The sequence below is a fragment of the Oenanthe melanoleuca genome, chromosome 9 (assembly GCF_029582105.1).
Source record: "Oenanthe melanoleuca isolate GR-GAL-2019-014 chromosome 9, OMel1.0, whole genome shotgun sequence".
Lineage (NCBI taxonomy): Eukaryota > Metazoa > Chordata > Aves > Passeriformes > Muscicapidae > Oenanthe > Oenanthe melanoleuca.
The window spans coordinates 6,163,087-6,182,290 of NC_079343.1; the positions used below are offsets into that span (position 1 = coordinate 6,163,087).

The 19,204-nt window shown below is 49.5% G+C and overlaps 3 protein-coding genes across 17 annotated transcripts in view; 2 read left to right on the plus strand and 1 right to left on the minus strand.

Moving 5' to 3' along the window:
* The window catches only part of GIGYF2 (GRB10 interacting GYF protein 2), a 72,393-nt gene extending 67,626 nt beyond the window's left edge, over positions 1-4,767 (plus strand). For all 12 annotated transcript variants that reach the window (XM_056498813.1, XM_056498816.1, XM_056498821.1 and 9 more), the window contains 3 exons: positions 247-416; positions 755-902; positions 2,988-4,767. In XM_056498813.1, coding sequence (XP_056354788.1) covers positions 247-416; positions 755-902; positions 2,988-3,055 — 386 coding nt within the window. In that variant the 3' untranslated portion in view covers positions 3,056-4,767. The remainder of the gene's footprint in view (positions 1-246; positions 417-754; positions 903-2,987) is intronic.
* A 200-nt stretch (positions 4,768-4,967) lies between these two features.
* Positions 4,968-16,081, plus strand: SNORC (secondary ossification center associated regulator of chondrocyte maturation). Its single transcript, XM_056498834.1, has 4 exons — positions 4,968-6,330; positions 6,858-7,005; positions 14,753-14,932; positions 15,595-16,081. Exons 2-4 carry the CDS (start codon positions 6,912-6,914, stop codon positions 15,702-15,704), a joined length of 384 nt encoding a protein of 127 aa, XP_056354809.1. The 5' UTR covers positions 4,968-6,330; positions 6,858-6,911; the 3' UTR covers positions 15,705-16,081.
* Positions 16,082-16,171: 90 nt separating this feature from the next.
* NGEF (neuronal guanine nucleotide exchange factor) overlaps positions 16,172-19,204 on the minus strand; it is a 47,969-nt gene continuing 44,936 nt past the window's right edge. For all 4 annotated transcript variants that reach the window (XM_056498826.1, XM_056498827.1, XM_056498825.1 and 1 more), the window contains one exon: positions 16,172-18,807. In XM_056498826.1, the coding sequence (XP_056354801.1) occupies positions 18,635-18,807 (173 nt within the window). In that variant the 3' untranslated portion in view covers positions 16,172-18,634. The remainder of the gene's footprint in view (positions 18,808-19,204) is intronic.

Sequence of the window (19,204 nt, forward strand, 5' to 3'; positions counted from 1 at the left end):
AGAAGTTCTGATGTCTGTCAGCCAGAGCCCTCCTGAGGATTTCTGGTAATCATGGAAACATTATCAGGCAGATAGATGAGGATCCAGTTTCATTCTGCATTGCATGATAGGGCTTTATTGTGGGGACCTGGGAAGGGTGAGCTACTAGACCAGCAAATATTTGACACAGAAATCTGACATTGGTGTTTATGGCGTGTGTGTTTGCTGTCAACATGCATTCACTCATGATCTGCCTTCTGCTTGCAGTTCCCACGTTTGTTTCTTTCCTGAAGGAAGTGGAGTCTCCCTATGAGGTCCATGACTACATCCGAGCCTACCTTGGAGATACTCCTGAGGCCAAGGAGTTTGCCAAGCAGTTCCTCGAGCGCCGTGCCAAACAGAAAGCCAGTCAGCAGCGGCAACAGCAGCAACAGCAGGTAAAAGTGGCTCTGCTCTCCCAGGGACTGTGTGAGGCTGGAGAGTCAGCACCTCTGCTGCATTCATCAACATCCTGGTAAATGCAGACCATAAAGCAGCTTTCCAGTTTTTACCAAAGGATCAAGTTTCCTTCGTAACTTAACAGCAGAGGCCAGCTGTAGATCCGAGAGTTTTTGTATGGTGATCTAGGAAATGCTGTGGGAAGATGAGGTGGATACATCAGTAACTAGTGCTGCCACATGGGTGTAGGAAATGCATTGGGTTCTCTGAGTATTTTCTGTATAAATAAACCAGACTTCAGTGTGCACTGTAATCTTGTCCTTAATTTGTTCTCTAGGATTCAGTGTGGGGGATGAACCACAGTTCGCTACATTCAGTCTTTCAGACCAATCAGAGCAACAACCAGCAGTCCAACTTTGAGGCTGTGCAGAGCGGGAAGAAAAAGAAGAAACAGAAAATGGTTCGGGCAGATCCCAGCTTGTTAGGTCCGTTTCAGTTTTTAAAAATTAACATTTAATTTGATAATGGTGGTTTGCTTTGGGGAATGTAGAGGATTCTTACGGATCTTAAATGGTAGTACTGAATTTGAATAGAAAAGTAATGTCTTTAGAATCTTTTCAGTAGTATTATTTATTTAATGATTTGAAAAATTTTGTACCAGTCCCATGGAAAACTTTTGTCCAGCTTTCCTTCATGTAATGGCCTCTTTGATAGCTTAGTTGTTGTCTGGAAACCTCTTGAGTAGTTCAGGGATGTCAGTTATATTCCCTTTCCTCTTTTGTGTTGACTTACGACTATTTTGTTGCTTTAATGCTGGTTTGTTCTTTGAAGAAAAGCCTATTTTCATTTCTTTTATGAGGAGTAGCTTTCTGAGGTTGTGTTTGCCTTGCCGCCTTTTTCCAGGAACTAACCACTACCCTAGCCAGAAAAGACAGCAAAGGTTGAAGTGGTCACAGATTTTTAATTGGAGACTGTGGAGATAACAACATCATTAGCAGTCCTTTATTTATTTAGTATGTTCTGTGTCTTAAGTTTTATGTGAGGCTGGTTTTAACCATCCCCTGTAGCACTGATGGAAAAGTTTCTTTAAAGCAGCTTTTAAGGTACCAGGGCATTGTGTGAGTGCATGGACACTGAGGTGACAGGTCACTGTTGTGTTTGTGCGGAATAAATGTGTCTGTGTTTGTGCCCTGTGTGACAGAGAGGAAACCAGGGCACTGCACTGGGCCAGACTTTGTTGTGCTGCTTCTGCTGAGCCCAGTTGCTGTAGAGCAGACAGGTATTGTCCACCTGAAGTCACTGCTTTTTTTTAAGGCTCTAGCAGAGCCCGGCCTTTGGTTTTTGTCTTTCTTCTATTTTTGGTCTTACCAAGGTCAATACTTCAACTAAATGAGTAATTTCTCCACTGGTGTATATGGAACATCTCAGTGGAATCCTGACTTACACCACCCCAAGGCGCCCATCCACTGAGTCTGATCTGGGTACTCAGTTGAATAAATTAAAAAACTCATATAATGTGAAGAAGAAATCACTAAACACAATTTAGAAGTTCCAGCCATAAGGGAAGTAGCTTTTTAAAAATGCGTAGACTCGCTCTTTTACAAAATAATTTCAGATGCTTTTTAGGCCACACTGCCACATGAGGGAGCCAGAACAGTTTTCCTAAACCTACTGAACAGAGTATTTCTCATTTCTCTACCTGGAATGCACTTAGTTGTCTAGCACAGAGCAAACCAATGTAGCACTCAAGACACTGAAGTGTCAACTTTGTTCGGTAGCTTTGCACAGGGAAACTTTCCCTTTTCTCATACTCCAGATGGGCTTTGTACCGCCTTAAAAAAGGGGATTTTGGTAGGAAAGCTGCATTTGATTTATTGAATGTTTCCTTCTTCAAAGTGTTTTCACTCTTTGTCACACTTCTCTCATGTGCATCATGTCTTCAGCACATATGGCTAAAAGGTTGGGTAGAAGTTTGAGTGCATCTTGAGCCACCTGCATGCTCTGAGTAATTTTGTACATTTTCATGTTGTACTCTTGAGATGGAAGTTTGTAAAAAAACATGGAGATAGATGTAATTGCTACTAGATTTCATAGGTACCTACTTTGAAACTTTTAAGTCAAGGGTGAAATTGCTCTCAACTCCTGAAGCATGGGAGGGGAGAGTTCACGTGTGAATTGCAAGTTCTCAGAATGCCCATTTCTGTCTCTCACACCATGTAAGTGTGGTGTTGACAGCCACTTCCAAGAGCCAGTTAAGCACGCTCCCTTTTGACATGTTACAGAGCCACGTTGCCACCATGTGTAGATGGGCCTCATCCTGGCTCTGCAGGTGGCATCTTTTAAATGGAACTTCAGATCTGGTTTCAAAGACCAAGTGATGCTTGTCTAAATATACAGTTGATTAACTTTAGTTTATTAAGGAAAAAATCAGACAATTTGGGTGACTGCATCTGTAGCCTTACTGAATTACCCCTAGATTTACCTTCTTACACGTGCATGTAACAAGTATTTTATATCAAGCAAATTATGCCACAGCCATATTTTTAACACCAGTCCTTCTTGGTTCACAGGGTTTTCGGTGAATGCTTCATCAGAGCGGCTCAATATGGGAGAAATAGAGACTTTGGAAGACTACTGAGCATGTGCAAATCAACTGGCTTTTCCTGCATCTGTTAACCATGGATTCTCCGTTTGGACACCGTACTCTCCACCTTGTGTTGTTCTTTGCCTCGCAGTGAATCACAGGATCAATCATCTCAGGCTGCTTCCTCTGGCCCCAGCAAACCCCTTCTGCCCAGGACTGCACAGGCATTGTTCCTACTGTCAGCCCACTCAAGTGGACTTTGTTCCGAGTCCCGGGAGGGTGGGCGTTAGGCTTTGTTCACAACAAGGCTGAATTGGGCAGCAAGCTTTCACTGTGCTGTGATTCATTCTGCTGACATACCTGGAAAAAAAAAAATCAATTGGGATTCTGCAAAGCATTGCTTCCTTCTCCTGGTTACTCTTACCACATCCAACAGGTGCAGTCATATGGAGAGAGAGAGAGATTGAGAGAGATTTTGTGGTTAACAGATGTTGGTCAAAACCAAAATGCCACACAGATACTGACTTGACTGCTCCATCAGGGCAAGAGGTGCTCTCCTGGCCAGGAGTTGCATTCATAAGCTACCCTTAGAAACTGGCAACAGGAGAGGGGCGGTAGTGGGCACAGTTTAGCTTGGGTTGATTTGAAGTTGCACACCCCCTGCCAGCCCTTCTTAGCACATAATTTTTGGAGGGAGAGCTCGAGTCTGTCTTGATTAGGTGGTGATGCTGAAGCTGGGGGAGTTCCCGTCGGCATTCTCCAGCCTTCCTGGACAAGTGGGGACTTCTGCTCTGGAAAAAGGGGGGTGGCATCTCTTCTTTCAGGCTGAATTTACCCCTTAAGTGCTACCTTCAGAGGGTTAGGACCAGTTTATTTTGAGCTCTTTTCCAGCAAATTTGTCTCGTTTAAGAGACAGTGGGATCTTTACAGTGTGGATCTGTAGTCTCTGGAGAGAGTGGACCCTGGCTTTCAGAGACGTGCCAGCAGCCTCAGCTGGTTGTCACTTGAAGCAGTGCTTAGGTATTGAGCAGAGATGCCCTTTCGTCATGGAGAGAGACACTGGAGGATGAAGCTTTGTGCAATGATGGCCCTGCTTATCTTCTACACCTTAAAAGTACTTCATGCACCTTCACTGGGATCCATAACCTCTAAGTGTTTATGGAGTCATAACCTTGCTCTCTCACGGAAAGATTAACACCACCTTCCCTGCTCCACGTAACCACCCACCCCCACACATGCACCACAAACGACAGAGAAGGAAATCTGCCAAATGCACTTAGTTTGACCCCCCTGGTCCCATCTCCCGTCCCCAGAGGGGTGTAACCTGCGAAGGGAGATATGCTGCAGTTTTGGTGGAGTTTTATAAAGGTGTCTGTTATTCTGTCATCACTGCCTAAAGAAAACAGTTTGAGTTGCTCAAGAGCAGTTTGGCTTTGGATTTTATTTTGTTTGGTTTATTCATTTTTTGGGGTCACCTTCCCCTCCTCCTTCTCTCTCTTCCCCCATCCCCAAACATGTACAGTAACTATACAGAGACTGCTGCAGACTTGTATATAGTTTTTGGATCCAATAGCATGGAGAGACTTGGAACTGTTGCAAATCTGGTCTCCCTGTCTCCTTTGCTTTGTAAATTCATACAAGGGGGAAGAGGGGTAGTTAAAATGTTTACAAAACTTTAAACTCCCTCTGAACTTTTGCCAGTGTGGGAGGGGAAAAAAAAAGAGAGAACTTAAATAAAACCTGGTTGTATTATATCTGAGAGAAAACTTTCTGCTTGCTTTTGTCAAAGCTGAGTATTGAGAATTGCTGGTGCTAAAACTCACCCAAACTCGACTTGCATCAGTTTTCATCAAGAAACAAGCAAATACACAGGATGTGGAACAACAACTGCTGCTTTATTTCTTCCCTGGTGAGGAGTACTGGTTGGTTTTCCTACTTGATAATTTTAGAGTTCAAATAAACACCAGTAAGTTGATATTGGAAATTTCTAACAAGAAAGCTTTAATTTTCCTCTGCTGTCTGTAGAGAAACGTGTGCATTCACGCTGGTGCTGTTTATGCAGGGTAGATCAAGCCGTGGCTGGTTTGCTCTTAACACAAACACTTGGCCACGGAGCCTCCTTTGCCACTTGGTGCCCACCTCATGCACTGCAATGCACTGCCCTAAATGAGAGGTTTTATTTCTCCCCTCAGCCTGAAGTCCCCAAGGATACCTTGTAGGTTTCTCTTTTTAGACTTATTTTCCTTTTTTTTCTACTTGTTTTTGTGTGGAAAATCCCAGTCAAGGTAATGGTAAATGTCCTGCCATTCACATGACTGTGGAAAATAAGTGTGCTAAGGCCTAACTTACATGGTAGCTTTGCATGATGTTTAGCTGATGTCTCAGGGAACAGTTTTTATGTAGGCTGATAACCTGACTTTGTTTTAATCTCTTTTTTTTAGCATATAAGGTGTGTGGTTCATAAGTGCTTTCTGGATTTTTAGTGGTATGATCTAAATTCTGCGAGCTAATTTTGGACTGCTCTACACCATGTTACAAGTACACAAAAGCCTGTTAGTTTTGAGCTCAGCTGGGAAGCAGGAAAGGAACAGCTCAGTTGCTAAATGAAAATGCAGAAATGCAAGCAGGGAAAATGTGCAATAATTTGTCAAACCTTGAGGACCTCACTCCGCTCCTGAGAATTTGTAGATAATGGACGAGTAGAGAAGATGTACTGTTCTTAATACTGAAATACCCTGGTTTCTGTGTTTAGTGTGAAGGCATGGTAGTGGCATGTGCAGATTGTGTTCTCAGGTCACCTTCTGTGACAAATAGGGCTCTTTTCTGTAGCAGGAGTCATTTGGATCAGTAGGGATGGAGGAAATAGGTGCTCCAAAAAGCAAAGCGATTGCTGCAGAAAAATTTGAATTTAAGACAAAACTACTTGTGTCGTATTTTCAGAGCATAAAGAACTGAAATTGGGAGTGTTTATGTATTCATTACATGATGGGAAACCATGAAACGTTCATCACATCAGCTCCAAAGTACCAATGAAATTTCTTCTGTGACAATCAGCTGGAGTGTTCCCCTTTTTATACACCTCATCCTTTCCTTGTTTTTTGTCGCTGCAAATGTGATTTGAAAAAGATCTGGGTTTTCTGTGCTGTGAACTGTCATGAGCCCCCAAGGCAGGCAGAGACAGACGGGCAGAGGCTTGCAGGGTGAGGTAGTGCCTGAGCAGTTGAGATCCGAGGAGGATGCTGGCATTGCCTGGCAAAGGCGGCTCTCCTGGAACACTTGGAGACTTTGACAGCAGTTCTGAGACCACCCATGGCTCCCAGGCCAGCTCTGTAAGTATTCCACCCAGGAACAAGGATGCCATGGAGCTGCTCTGGCTCTGTGTCAGTATTTTAGCCTCAGAAGATTGAGGTTCTTGTTCTTTGCTCTCCCCACCCTGCAATGCTCTGCCACCCTGCACAGTGCGGGAGAGCAGAGCCCTGGAACGGCTGCTTGGTCTTGGGCTGAGCTGCCCCAATGGCTCCTGTGTTATTTCCTGTGCCTCGGGATGGCCAGCCCGAGGGGAGGCATTCCAGGAGCATCCTCGAGCCTCTGGGAAGGGCTCACCACCAACTGCTCATGTGTGCAGTGGCCTGGCAGGGTCCTGGTGGCTCTGCTTGGCTGCCTATGGGGTGTTAGGCACAAGTTGGGGAGGGTGGAGCTGCCTTTGGGAGGAGGTGTGCTCCTGGAGCCAGAGCGAGGGAGGCTCTGCTGGGCTTTGCACTCTCTCTGCATAGTTGCTCTTGTGAAGGACTTTCTTTTACTTTACTTTTTTTTTTTTTTTTTTTTTTTACCTGACTGAACAAAATTTTTATTATAGCAGTGAAATTTCTGAGTTGTTCTGTGCTTTGAAGAGTTTCAAGGATTCCTGCTGATGCTTTTCCTGAGGGAAGCCATGCCCTACCACAGAGTCCTTTGCCTGGTCCTGCTAACACTGTGCAGCATCCTGGTCCCTGCTGTGCTGGCAGGTAAGGAGCTTTGTTTGCATTTAAAGCCCAAAAGCATGGAAGGTCCTTTACTACACTGTCCCTCTCTCTTCTCCCTTTCCTGAAAGCATCCCTAAATATGTATTGTATTATAATTGGTTAAGGGAAGCTAGCTTTGATGGCTGCTGATGAGCAAGAATATATTTTCAGTGGAGAAAATCCTTTAACTTTTCCTAAGCAGAACAGCAGTAGCACCTATGTGGGTGTTGGTGGGTGGGGGTCAGTGGACACATGAATCAGCAGGAGATGAAAACCTCTCAGTGGCTGATGGGGCAGGCTGTCCCTCAGGTTTTAATGGCAGGAAGAATTTACAGTTGTGGAAAGAACCATTTTGGCTAAAGCATGTGTGTCAATTCCTGGTTCCTTCTGTGCTCTCTACTACAGCAGAGCACATCAGCTGCTTTAGGCAGAACCAGGGAAGTGTGCACAAAAACCTCATTTCAAAGCCAAGGTGTGCGTCCTTATGGGGTCGCTCTGGAGCTGGGGCACTAGGGCAGTGCTGGAAAGGTGCCTGGATCTGACTTCTGTTCAGTGAGCTTATGGGAAGAAGAATGGGAGAGATGCGTGTTGTGTAAGGCACCGTTTTTCTGGGGATTGTTATTAATCTCAGCTTTATCTGCTCCTGCCTTCAGCAGAACTGTGCTGGCTGCAGGGAGCTGAGGGGACAAGGCAGCTTCAAAAGTTGCAGGTCTGAGGTGGGTTTTACAACTGGGAAAAACTGACTTCCAAACCCCCTGCACTGATGGCTGAAGCGATGGCTGGGGGCAAGGTAACAGGCACAGCATTTGTTTTCCCAAATTCCTGTCTTGCCTTCCAAGACCTGGAGCAACATTTTTTTGCAGATCTCTCCCAGTTTCTTCTGAGCACCTTGCTTCGCAGGGAGATCCTGGCCAGCTGTCTAGCAGATCAAATTATGGAGTTCTTTTAAAGGAGCTTTCACACAGGTAGGGGGATTCACTGCTGTGCCTGTCTGGAACATCTGTGGGTGGAGGAGCAGAATTAGTGCAGCTGGTATCTTCTCCTTCTAGGACATCTTTGTGCTGGGAAACCTTTCAAAGTAACTAAGAAATGAGCACTAAAAAGTGGATTCTTTACTTCGCAAACCAGGAGCTTTTTTTTGTACAGTGGAACATTAATCATTTTAGCACAGTTTCAGCTTGTGCTTTGCTCTTGCTCTCAGAAGCACTGGCCATGCTCTTCCCCCATACCAGGTAAGGTCTTTTCTTACTCACTAGCTGTATTTTGCTATTTCAGTGAAAATTCCATCTGCTTCCTCTCCAAGCCGGGATCTCTTCTATACTGTTTTAAATTTCCTATATTTGGTGCATTTGCTCTGTTCCCCCTCCTTGCCAGCTTTTCCATGTGCTTGCTCTGGCATTGCAGCTGTGGTTTGTGCCTGGTGCTGCCTCCCTGTGTCACTTTGCTACTGTGACACACTCCCAAGTTTAATTGATCCTATGATTGGGTGAGTCTGCTCACGCAATGATGCTTGAAGGGCTTTGTCCTGGGGAATGCAACATTCACATCTTGGCGTGCAGGAGAAATTCCATGCTTTCTCTGCAGTGTTTCAGAAACATAAGGCCTCTAACAAGTTGTTCCCTGCTCCCTCAGAGAGGACAGGAGGAACCAGCCTGGCCAGTAAGCCATCCCAGGAGCAGAATGATTCTCTACTACATTAGGCATGGAGAGTTCCTGCCCCTAGTGCAGGTGCTTTGAGGAACAGTGGAACTTTTTCTGCCTTTTACTCCATTAGAGAAGGAAATTTCCGGCCTGGTGCAGACAAAGAGGGGAAGGGCACACAGACAGCCCTCTGGTCTTTGCACATACACACATAGCCCTGCCTTTCTGTGAACAAGTTTACTCAGTATCCATCAGAACCGCAGCTCTGCATTGCTGCATACAGGAGCTCCTGGCCTTGCCTGCCACAGGCTGCCCTTTGTGCTGCTGCTGAAGGCCTCCTTTCAGCCCTGCCCTGGCCCTGTGCCTGCTGTTGCCACCTGGGGCTGGACAGCCCCTTGCTGGCCTCAGAGTTCACCAGCGCCTGCCCTTTCTTCTCAGCACCTCTGACTCTCCCCAGCAGAGCCCTCCAGAATGAACAGGAGTGACTCTGCCTTGGAGAGGGCTGCAGCTGGTGCTGGTCATGCAAACCCCATGTCCAGGATGAGTCTCCCCTCCCTGTAGTCTGCTTGCCAAACTGGTCTGATTTCCTGCCCAGCATGATCGGGGCGCTGTGACTGTTGAAAGTGTGAACTTCTCCAAGTTACTGAGCTCTTTCCAACATGACATTTGTCAAAGATGGGAAAGCAACCAAGCACATCTTTAACCCCCTTTGTCCACATCATCTGGGTGCAACAGGAAACGGGCAGCTCAAGGATCTGTGACAAACCTAAGCATTCTCCACTTCCTCTTTCTCCAAACCCAAGTGGCACGTAGGCCAAGAACACAGGAGCATTGTGAAGAGCTGATTTTTATTTTTTTTTCCTATCAGCAAACCTAATTTCAATTCCTATAATGGATTCAGAACTCCAAGTGAGGTGGAAGTTAGTACAAAGCCTTTGCAAGGCATTGGCTTCTGAATCGTAGATATATTTGGTATTCAAACTCACATGTGGGCTTGTGAGCTTGTTTTGAGCTAATGTGGAAATATGTTTTACTGCAGTAGCACATCAGAATGAGTCTGGGGGGGAAAAAGCAACAGAGCACACACACTAAAGGAAAGGACACAGGGAAACACCTTGACCAAGGACTTCTTTTCTGTAGCAGCTTGTGTCTTTGTTTTCAACTACAGAAGAATAAAAAATTAATAGGACGTTTTTTAAAGCATAAGTACTAGAACATGGATAGTAGTAAATAGGTTTTGTTTGGCAGATTTCAGGAAAAGATGTTCCAGCAGATCTGTCTAGATTTCAATCAGGAATTTGTAAGGCATTATTCAACCTTGCTCTGCTCCAACACTCCTTAAAACTTTCTGACGCTGGCATTGACTCCTGAATAAGGAGCTGTGTTGGAGATGGAGAGTGAGGATGATGACATGCTGAAGTCAGCTTGTGTGAAGAAAACTACTGGTAACCTTCAGGGACAGTGATGTGACATGGCCACATCTCTCTGCTTTAAGGTCTCAGAGTTGGCCTGTGGGGAGGGTCTGCTTCCTTTGGATGTATTTGGCTTTCCCTGGGGCTGTCACTTGTAGAGACTCTTCCAGTCTTACCTTTTAGTCACTGAGTACCTGGGGTACTGGCTACCACATCACTGCTGGCAGCTCACCTCACCCTACTTTCTGAGCATTGAAATAGCAATTTTGTCAAGTTGCCTTTGCCATCGTCCCCTCTAGGTCTCTCTACAGCTCACATGTATGGAGTTCCACTGGCCCCTGCATCACTTGGAAAACTTATAATGTATTTCCTTATGGTAACTGATGTTGTCTTCCCCTTTCCTCACCTCAGTTATAACTAACCTGTGCTGGGAAGAGGGACAAGACAGTGCAGCAAAGATTTCCCTAAAATAAGACAATTTGTTGTGTTAACATGTGGGAAGCAATAACTGCTATCATCCACGTGGCCTTTTGCAAAATGCTCTAATAATTTTAGTCCATTTATTTCAGTTCCATCTCTAGTAAAACTCCAATAAGATTATTGCATGTTGTTCCCGTAAGTGTTCTCCAGCTGTATTTTTTCATGAAAAGACTTTTACAGTTAGTCTGAAAGCAACAGCTGCCCTCAGCTTGTGGTTCAGTGCTGAGACAGAGCTAACTAATGCTAGGGAAGAGCTCATTTGTGCCAGGGCCTGGAGGCTTCCCTCCCTCTAAAGCAGCTGACACTGAGCACAGAGCCTCGGCAGTGTGGGTCACTCGTGTGCCTCAGCAGCCTGGCAGCCCTTCCACGTGCCCCCAGCTGCCCCTGCCAAGTCCCTCCAGGGCAAGCAAACCATGGGAGTGCACCACAGTTTTCTAGAGGTAGGACTGATCCTGAGACTGATGCACAGCACAGCTAAGGCATGGCTTTCTGCCAGATGTTAAACATCTGGTCTTGTGATGGATGATGTATTTTGAGTGTGTTTCTTGCTAGTTCTTTATTTCTACCAATTTCTTGGGTGAACGGGAAAGCCGTGCACTGCCTTACCTTCGCTACTTAGTTTCCAGCTCTTGGATGCACTCCACCCCTGGAGATGGCAGTGTGGGTGTTTTACGAGAATGCTATTTCTTGCCCCATGGCCATGGAGCTTCTCTTCAATTTGCCTTTTTCTTGGGAAGGGTTGCTGCTGGGTCCAGAGCTGCCGCTGAGACATTTGTTGAGGTTCCCAGGCCACATCCTCCTTGTCACAGTCAGAATGACAGCAATGGTGTGGGTGGGAAGGACTGGCCACTCTAGTGCTGCTTTCTGTGTAGATCGTGTTCAGATCCTGCTCATGCACAGAGAAGCTGAGCCTGGGGAGGAGCAGGACTTGTGGTGGTTACCCAAAGCATCAGCAGCAGAGAAGAAAACAACCTCCTGAACTGGGTTCCCTGTCTATCCGTGGAATCTCTCCAGATTCTATCCAGCAGGTGACTGGAAAAGGCCCTCGTGTCTCCCTTGGGGACGTGAGACCTTACTAATAGTGTGTATGTGTTGGGCTTTGGTACCTGACACAAACTCTGTCCTTCCCATCACTTTACTTGCTTTTACCAGGGGACTGAAATGGCATTGTGGCACTTGATGAGGGTCCATTAGAGGTCTGCGTCTCTCAGCTGGCAGCAGTGTGGCTGACACTCATTGGGACTGTCAGGGAAGCAGGTGTGAAACCTCTGCCCGTTAAAGAAACGTGCTGGGTGCATAAGGATATTTGGATGGGTGCTTGGGCTTCTCAGCTGGCAGGAGTTGGAGGCATGTGAGGACATGAGGTTAGGAGGGGCAATCAAAGGAGAGACATGGAGAGAACAGTGCTGTTTATGAGCAGATGTTCTCCCAGGCTGCATCAATGGGCTCTGGAGGAACATGCCTGTTGTGTGTTCCCCCACCCTGTGTGCCCCCAGCAGGGCCCTCGGTACTTGCTCCAAGCAGCATCGAGGGGCAGGAGCTGAGAAGGGGACCAGCATGGAGCCCTGGCTCCTGGGGATTTTCAGCTGTCGGTATTTCACTCAATGTGCGTGCAGGAATCTGCTGCCTCTGAGCTCACAACTGTTCCTGAGGCACCAGACCGAGTGAAAGGGGTTGTGTTTCCCTGGACTGAAGTGCCGGTAGGGTAAAACCACAAGAATTCGGGACAGCAAATGCATGTTAAGCACATTCTGCCCTTTCTGTGTGGGTAAACTGAAAGTGTGTGTCAGTTAGATGAGGGGAATTAACAAAATACATATCCAGCAGCCATCCAAGCTTTTACAAATCATGGAGATCATAAACGAATTAGACTGTTTCCTCTGTATTTGGCTATCCAAAATGCGCTCTGTGCCCTGCTTAAAGAGAGCTGCCAGAAATTTTTCAGGATTTAGATGCATTGAGAACAGGAGAGAATTTCTGGCACCTCTGGGTCTGGTGGCACCTGTGGGACCTTTGCACTGTGGTTGGAAGAGATAGTGTTCCCTCCTCATTCCTTTGAGAGTGGGGATTGGGAAGACGCAGCCCAGGTCATGCAGTCTCCCTGGATGGTGCCTGCATCTGTTACAGATCATCTGAGCTAACACCTGGTCACATGCAAGGCATATGCACAGCTCTGGAGGAAAAAAAAAAAAGAAACATTTTTGGTAAAGGAACCCTCCCAGCACTGTGTTCTTCTGCCAGGTGGGGGACAGTGGCAGTGCTGGTTCTGCTCCTGGGGGTGTTCACAGAGTCAGATTGGTCACAGCTGAAGTGTGGCTCTTCTGTATGGAGTTTCTCCGTTACAAGAGCAGCCTGGAACCAGGGCTTCCAAAACATTCCGTATGTTTGGTCTGTTCCTAAACCAACAGCTTAGCTTCCCCGTGCCACTGGTGCTAGCTAAATAGCCTAGCTCTGCTTGGTTCACTCCTGCGTTAACTACATTTGCTCACTGAATTCTGTATTTCCTCCTGTTCCATTCTCTGGCAGTGAAACCACAGGATTTAAAGTAGAGAGGTCCACTGGAAATGGCACTGTGTGGGGATGGGATATGAGTCTTCAACTCTGCTGGTTGGTTTTGCAGCACAGGTTGGGAAGGGCCCTGCAAAGGCTTGGGTGTTTGTGCGGAGCTCTTGTGGAACACAAACCTCTGTGTGCTTGTACAGGGGCGCCAAGATGCCACCTCTGGTGCAGAGACCATGGATGTACCAAGTGTGAGCACAGAGTGTTCTCTGCTACACCCAGCTCTTCCTGGGCTCCTGCCTGGGTCTAAGTGGCTGCACATTGGGGACTTACTTGTCTCTGTTGATGCTCATTGGGCCAGGGTTAAACCTGGCTGCTGTCTCGCTGGACACCCTGTAGCTTTTCTGCCTGTAGAGCTTTCAAAACTAGTCTAGAACTTTGCTGTGTTCCCAAGATTGTGGGCAGCCTGAAATAGCTCTGGAGGTGGTGCTCTTTGATGCAAGCCCTTCAGTAAGTTCTCAGCAGGTTTGTACCAGCAGGAAAGGTGAGTGTTTTGGCCCTCTTGCTCCAGGGAGGGATCTTAAGGCAGAACAAAGTGTGGTGCAGCCCATTAATGAGCATTTGCTCTTCTCCCACAGCAGCTTCTGTCCACAGGAGGCAAGGAGTACTCCTGGCACTTAAAAGTGGGGCTGGCACTGCCAAGATGTGCTGCTGCCATCTCTCTTCCTGGGCCACAGAGAGCGGGGGCCAAGTCTTCAAGTGCCCCTGGTACACCAAGTTTCACATGCCAGAATTGGGGTGCCCAGGGATACCTCTATGCCTTGCCCCAGGAAGTCCAGGCTGCTTGCTCTGGCTCTTGACTCCCTATTTTCCAGTCCTGATAACAATTGTGTCAGTTCAGGTGGGCCCTGGCAGTGAATGTTGTTCGTTTTTCTCCCCCCTGCTTTTTCCCCATCCGAGTGCAACATTCCCAGCGGTTTCAGCAGGGAGCTGTGGAATGTCTCATGCTCCTGCCAGAGCCCACCTGAACAAGGCTGGGCATTGACAGGGAGCACTCAGTGAGCCACACACAGGGAAGGCTCTCTGGCTTGGTCTCTGACCCACAGCAGGAAGGAATAACAGGAGACGAGTGGTTACATTAAACAGAACCTGGCCTGGCTTTCATCTCCCTGGTATGGCGGGGGTGCAGCAGGGGGAAGTCAAGGCTCTGGGGTCCTGTCTGGGGGAGCCATGTCCTGTGCTGTGCCAGCACCTCCAGCATCCTGCACGGGCTGGTGGTGCAGGGCAAAAGGGCCCTGAAATGCTGTAAATTTGGCCCGCACAGGTGGCCCGGTGGCCTCTGCTTGTTGGCAGTGTGACAGCCCTTCCCAGCCCAATCCCAAGGGCATCCATGAGCAAACAAGCTGTGGATGTTCATGTGGGGCCTGTTTGTGCATGAGCAGAGGTTGCAGGTTGTCAGGGCACTGTGTTGTCCCGTGTGTGTTGTGTGTACACTGGATTGCCACATAAGCATTGCCTTGGCTGCTCTGAGTATGGCTGTTGGTGGTGCCCCCTGGGAGGCAGGCTCTGCCATACCGGGGTTCTCAGCCCTCAGGTCACCCTTCATTCACCCCAGGGGCACCTGGCAGGCAGCTGAAGCCCAGGGACCTGCTGAGCTGTGGTTGGCACTAGTAGCCTCACTGGGCCCCTCATGTCCATGGGTGTTTTTCTTCCAACAGAGTACCCGCAGGACTCGGTCCCCACCCTCTGGAACGAGCCACCCGAGGTGCCCTCCGGAAGCGGTCCCTTCGATGCCACCACCACCGCCCGCCCGTTGGACGCCACTGCCTTCCCCCCATACACCTCCGAGCTGGAGCCCGAGGACACCACCCACCTGCACCGGCTGGACGCCGGGGATGGTGAGCAGCTGCGAGGGGGCTGCCCACGGCTCACTCCCACAGCAGCTGGTGGATTTGCTCCCTGTGCGCCTGTCACCTCCCAGGAGGGGTTAAAGCTGCCCTGATGGGGAGGGTTGCCTTTATTGCCTGCTCGTGGAAACTTCTCTGCTGAAAAGCCTCTGGTACAGAGCTCTTGCCAGCCCCAAAGTGGCTCCAAGGCCCTTCTTCCTGCCCCATGACCTGTCACGGTCAGAAAACTGCCCTGAGTGCAGGTAGGGCTCTCTAGGACAGAGTGTGCCAGGAGCTCCCTGAACAGGGAGCCATGAGTGCCTTTCTGAGCTTGTGGCTCCTGCCTCACAGCAAGCACCAGCTGAGATGTGGTCCTGCCACAAGCAAAGCAACTCTCCTGGTGTCCCAGGAAAGCTGGGCACCACTGACCCACTTTTTGGCAGCTGTCCTTGTTACTGGGAGCTGGCTGAGGTGGTGGTGGCTGGCTACAAAGGCTGCCCAAAGGTGCACAGGGCCACACCTGGGTGCATGATGACATGGGCCATGGCCAGTGCAGGGAGCTCTGGGGCAGGAGTGTGGCCTGATGCCTGGGGCCATGCTGGGTATGGGGTGATCCTTGCAGCCCTTCCCATCTGGGCCCCACTGCCTCTGCTGACCTTTTTCTCTCCCTGCAGACTCACTGGGGCCTGGAGCTATTGGTGCCATTGTCATCGCCTCCCTCCTGGGTACATCCGTGCTTGTAGCCTTGGTCATCATCACACTGCGAAAGTTCTCGGCTTCCTGAACTCAATAAAAAATGTTTCTGTTACACAACTGGCCTGTCTCCAGCCCTTGACTGCTTCTGAGCTGTCTGCCTGGGACCCTGGGGGCAGTGATGTCACGGATAAGGGCAAAGCATTGCAGGCCCTGTGCTGGGCAGCCAGGCTGCATCCAGTGCTCACTGCCCTTGGGGTGTGTGTGTGTCTCCTGGTGACACAGAGCTGGCAGGGCCTGTCAGCCTCACTCAGGAGGAACCTGTGGCAGTGCATGGCTTTGAGCTGAGAGTTCAAAAAGGCCCTTCTGGGTCTGGGTGATTGTAACAGTGTTGGGCATCACACTGCACAGCTTTGTAGGGAAGGGCTGTTCATGGGTATAAACCACCCCAAGTTCATGTACAACCCCATTTTCACCGACTCCATTTGGGCCAGTTGCGCTAGAGGGGCCTGGGGAGGAGACAAGGGATCATTCCAGGGAAGGAAGGAGACACACAAGTGTTTTGGTGCTGGCTTGCTCAGCTACATTTTATCACACAGAGAAACGACACAACAAGAAGTTCCCCTCAGTTCGTTGAGGCAGCTTAGCAAGGGCTGGGGGGCTCCAGCCTGTGCTTGTGGGCCCCAGGCCTGACCCTGTACAACACTGGACACCACTGAGATGGAGGCGTGCAGAGCTGGGTCTGAGGAAATAACACTGGATGCCATTCAGTGCCTGAAAATGGCACAGCCTATGCTGGAGTCCTATGGAATTGCAGAGCAGGAGGGGCTGGAGTAATCCCAGGGCTTGGTGGCGAGAGATGGGACAGGGCACAGCAGCACTGAGCCCCTCTCCCTGGAGAAGTGCAGTGAGGAGCTGGCAGCCTGGCACTGGGGAACTGGTGAAACATCAGATGGGCAAGAGAGCATTTCTGGGTTGTGGGGAACATGCCAGGCAGGCATGTGGGGCTGCAGGCACTGCACTGGCTGCTGGGCTGCAAAGCTGGATGATGTGAGATGTGGTGATTTCTCAGGTAATTTCAAGGAATTCTTAGAGCTGGAGCTCCTCTGGTGAATTTGTGGTTGTTGCAAGGTTTGGATCCTGAGCTGGAGGGTTGGTTGTTTCAGAAAGCTGAATGTGGCGTGCTGCTGAAGAGACCTGGCTTAGGGTGTCTCCATTAAATCTGCCCAGTGCACCACTTGGAGGCTGCAAGTCCTTCTTGGCTCAGCTCTGGGGCTGGGCAGTGACTGGTGACTGCAAACTTCTGGCTAGAATGAACTTCCCACAGGTGGCCAGAGCAGCACAGGTGGTTGTTGTCATATGCTGATGAGGTGGCACTGATCTGGGCCTGAGTGACTAATGCCTTCTCTCCCCCTTCACTGCTGTGGCTCCCATCACTTTGGTCCTGAGTGCTGGCTCTGGGGTGGCTGTCCCAGGGCTGTGGTGTCAGCAGGGACAGCCCTGGAACCCACCTTAGCTTGCTTTGGCCCCACACTGCACACCCCATGTGGTCCAAAGAGCAGGTCTGTAGCCTCCCTTCACAGCTTCCTGGTGTCTTACTTTCTCCCCATGTTCCTGCTGGCATGGCTGTGCTCCTCCTGTCCATGCCCATGGCTGCTGTGTGGCTCTGTTGGCAGCTGCTCTTTGTCCCCTTTCTGAGCACAACCATGGCCTGGCCAGGGCATACATCAGCACAGGCTACAATGCCTGGAAGAAAATCCTTTGCCATGTTACAGAAAGGTGCCAAATATTTGATTTTCCTAATGGATGCTAGCCACTGCTTGGCCCAGTTTGTGGCCGAGAGGCCCTCAGCCATGTGTGGGACTGCTGAACAAGGGGCTTCTGCCATGCTTCTGTCCCCCACACTGCTCTCAGTGCTGTGCTCAGGGCTTCATGCGCTGCTCAGTGCCACAGCTGGAAGGAGTGATGAGCTGGTGCTGTTGGCCACAAGACTTGTATATATACATGGAGGTGAGCCTGTACAGGGAGGCTGGTGGGGGTGGGTTACGAGCATGCAGGCAGCAGTTGTGGGGCCTCCCCGAGCACACAGGACAGCAGCTCCCAGCTAAGGTCACTCACCTGCTGTGTGGCAGCTGGGGCTGCTGGTGCTCCTGTGGTTCATGTGGTATGCGAGATGGTGCTGGCACAGCCACCCCTGCTCTGGCCTCAGCAGCAGGGAGTAGCAAAGACCACAAGTGCACGATCAACCAGGAAAGGCCAAGATGCTGGGGTTCTGCAGTGGCCCTGCAGAAGGAGAGCAGGCTGTGGAAGAGTGGGCTGAGTGATGGGTCAGGGCCCAGATACGCTTCGAGGTTGTCAAGCAGGCAGATACATGGGTCAGAACTGGCAAGACTGGGCTGCTGCTGGAGGAGAGATGAGTGTGGAGCACTGCAGAGTATTTGACTGGAAGCAGATCAAGGGTCTGCCTGTGGGAATGCGTCCAGCAGTTTCACAGCAGGACTAGGGTGGTGGGGCTCATCCCAGCCTGCTGCCAGTGAGCTCTGAGAGACAGCTGAGACTGCTGCTTGAGCTCACTTCTAACCTTGTGAGATGCTGACTCCAGAGCACTCCAGACTTGGAAGGTAGCAATGAGCTGTTAGTGCTTAAACTGAGTAATATTGATTGCTCAGTGTTGTTTGTGGCCACTGTCTTTCCCAAGCAGCCTGAGCCAGCTTCAGCCAGCACATGTGGCTCATCTGGCCAGCAACCGGTGACCTTCGGGCAGTGTTTGTTGAGCTCATGCTCTTTGGGGCTTTAAAGAACACTTGGAAAAGGGTTATTTTACAGTTTAAAGCACTGATCTTCAGGAAAGGACCGGTGCTGCTGGGGGGCCTAGGAACAAGTCTGTTTGTTCATGGGTGTGCGTGCCTTGTCTGGTGCACCAGGTCCCCCACAATGTCCCACAGGTGCCACCTTCTCCCAGCTGGCAGCCTCTGTCTTCTGCCTCTCTGAGGCACTCCAGATGCTTGGGGATGCTGGTGGTCATTGGCGGTTTCTGCTGCCCAGTTTCCTTCTCTGACTGTCATCTGACTTGTGCACCCGGAAACACTCCTTCAGGTTCTGGGCTCGGATTTTGGGGTTCAGGATCTCCTCCCCAATAGAACTGGGGAACCAGCCCCTCTCCTGGTCATGAAGACGTTCCCCAAATATCCAGCCTGAGCACAGACAGAGACAGGCATAAGTAGGGCAGGACTGGCCCTTGCTCCTGCAGTGGGACAGCTGTGCTGGAAAGAGCCATTGGAGCTGGCAGAGCTTTCTGGAAGCTACTCAGAGGCCTGTGCTGGAGCAGACCCAGCTTGTCCATCCAGTAAGGAGGCCTGCTCACCTGAGCTGCATCATGTGAGGACAATTGACCCAAGGGATGCCAGCAGAAAGCAGGCACTGCTGCCACCAAGTGCCCTCCACTGCCCCTGGAGCCACAGGAGTGGTTCCCAGCAGACACCCAATGTGACTGAGACCACCAACTACAAGGGTACCGCAGAGAGCAAGACCACATGGCTGTGAACAATCATGAAGGTAAGAATAGCACTGGGTTATGTCTGGGGTGGCTGT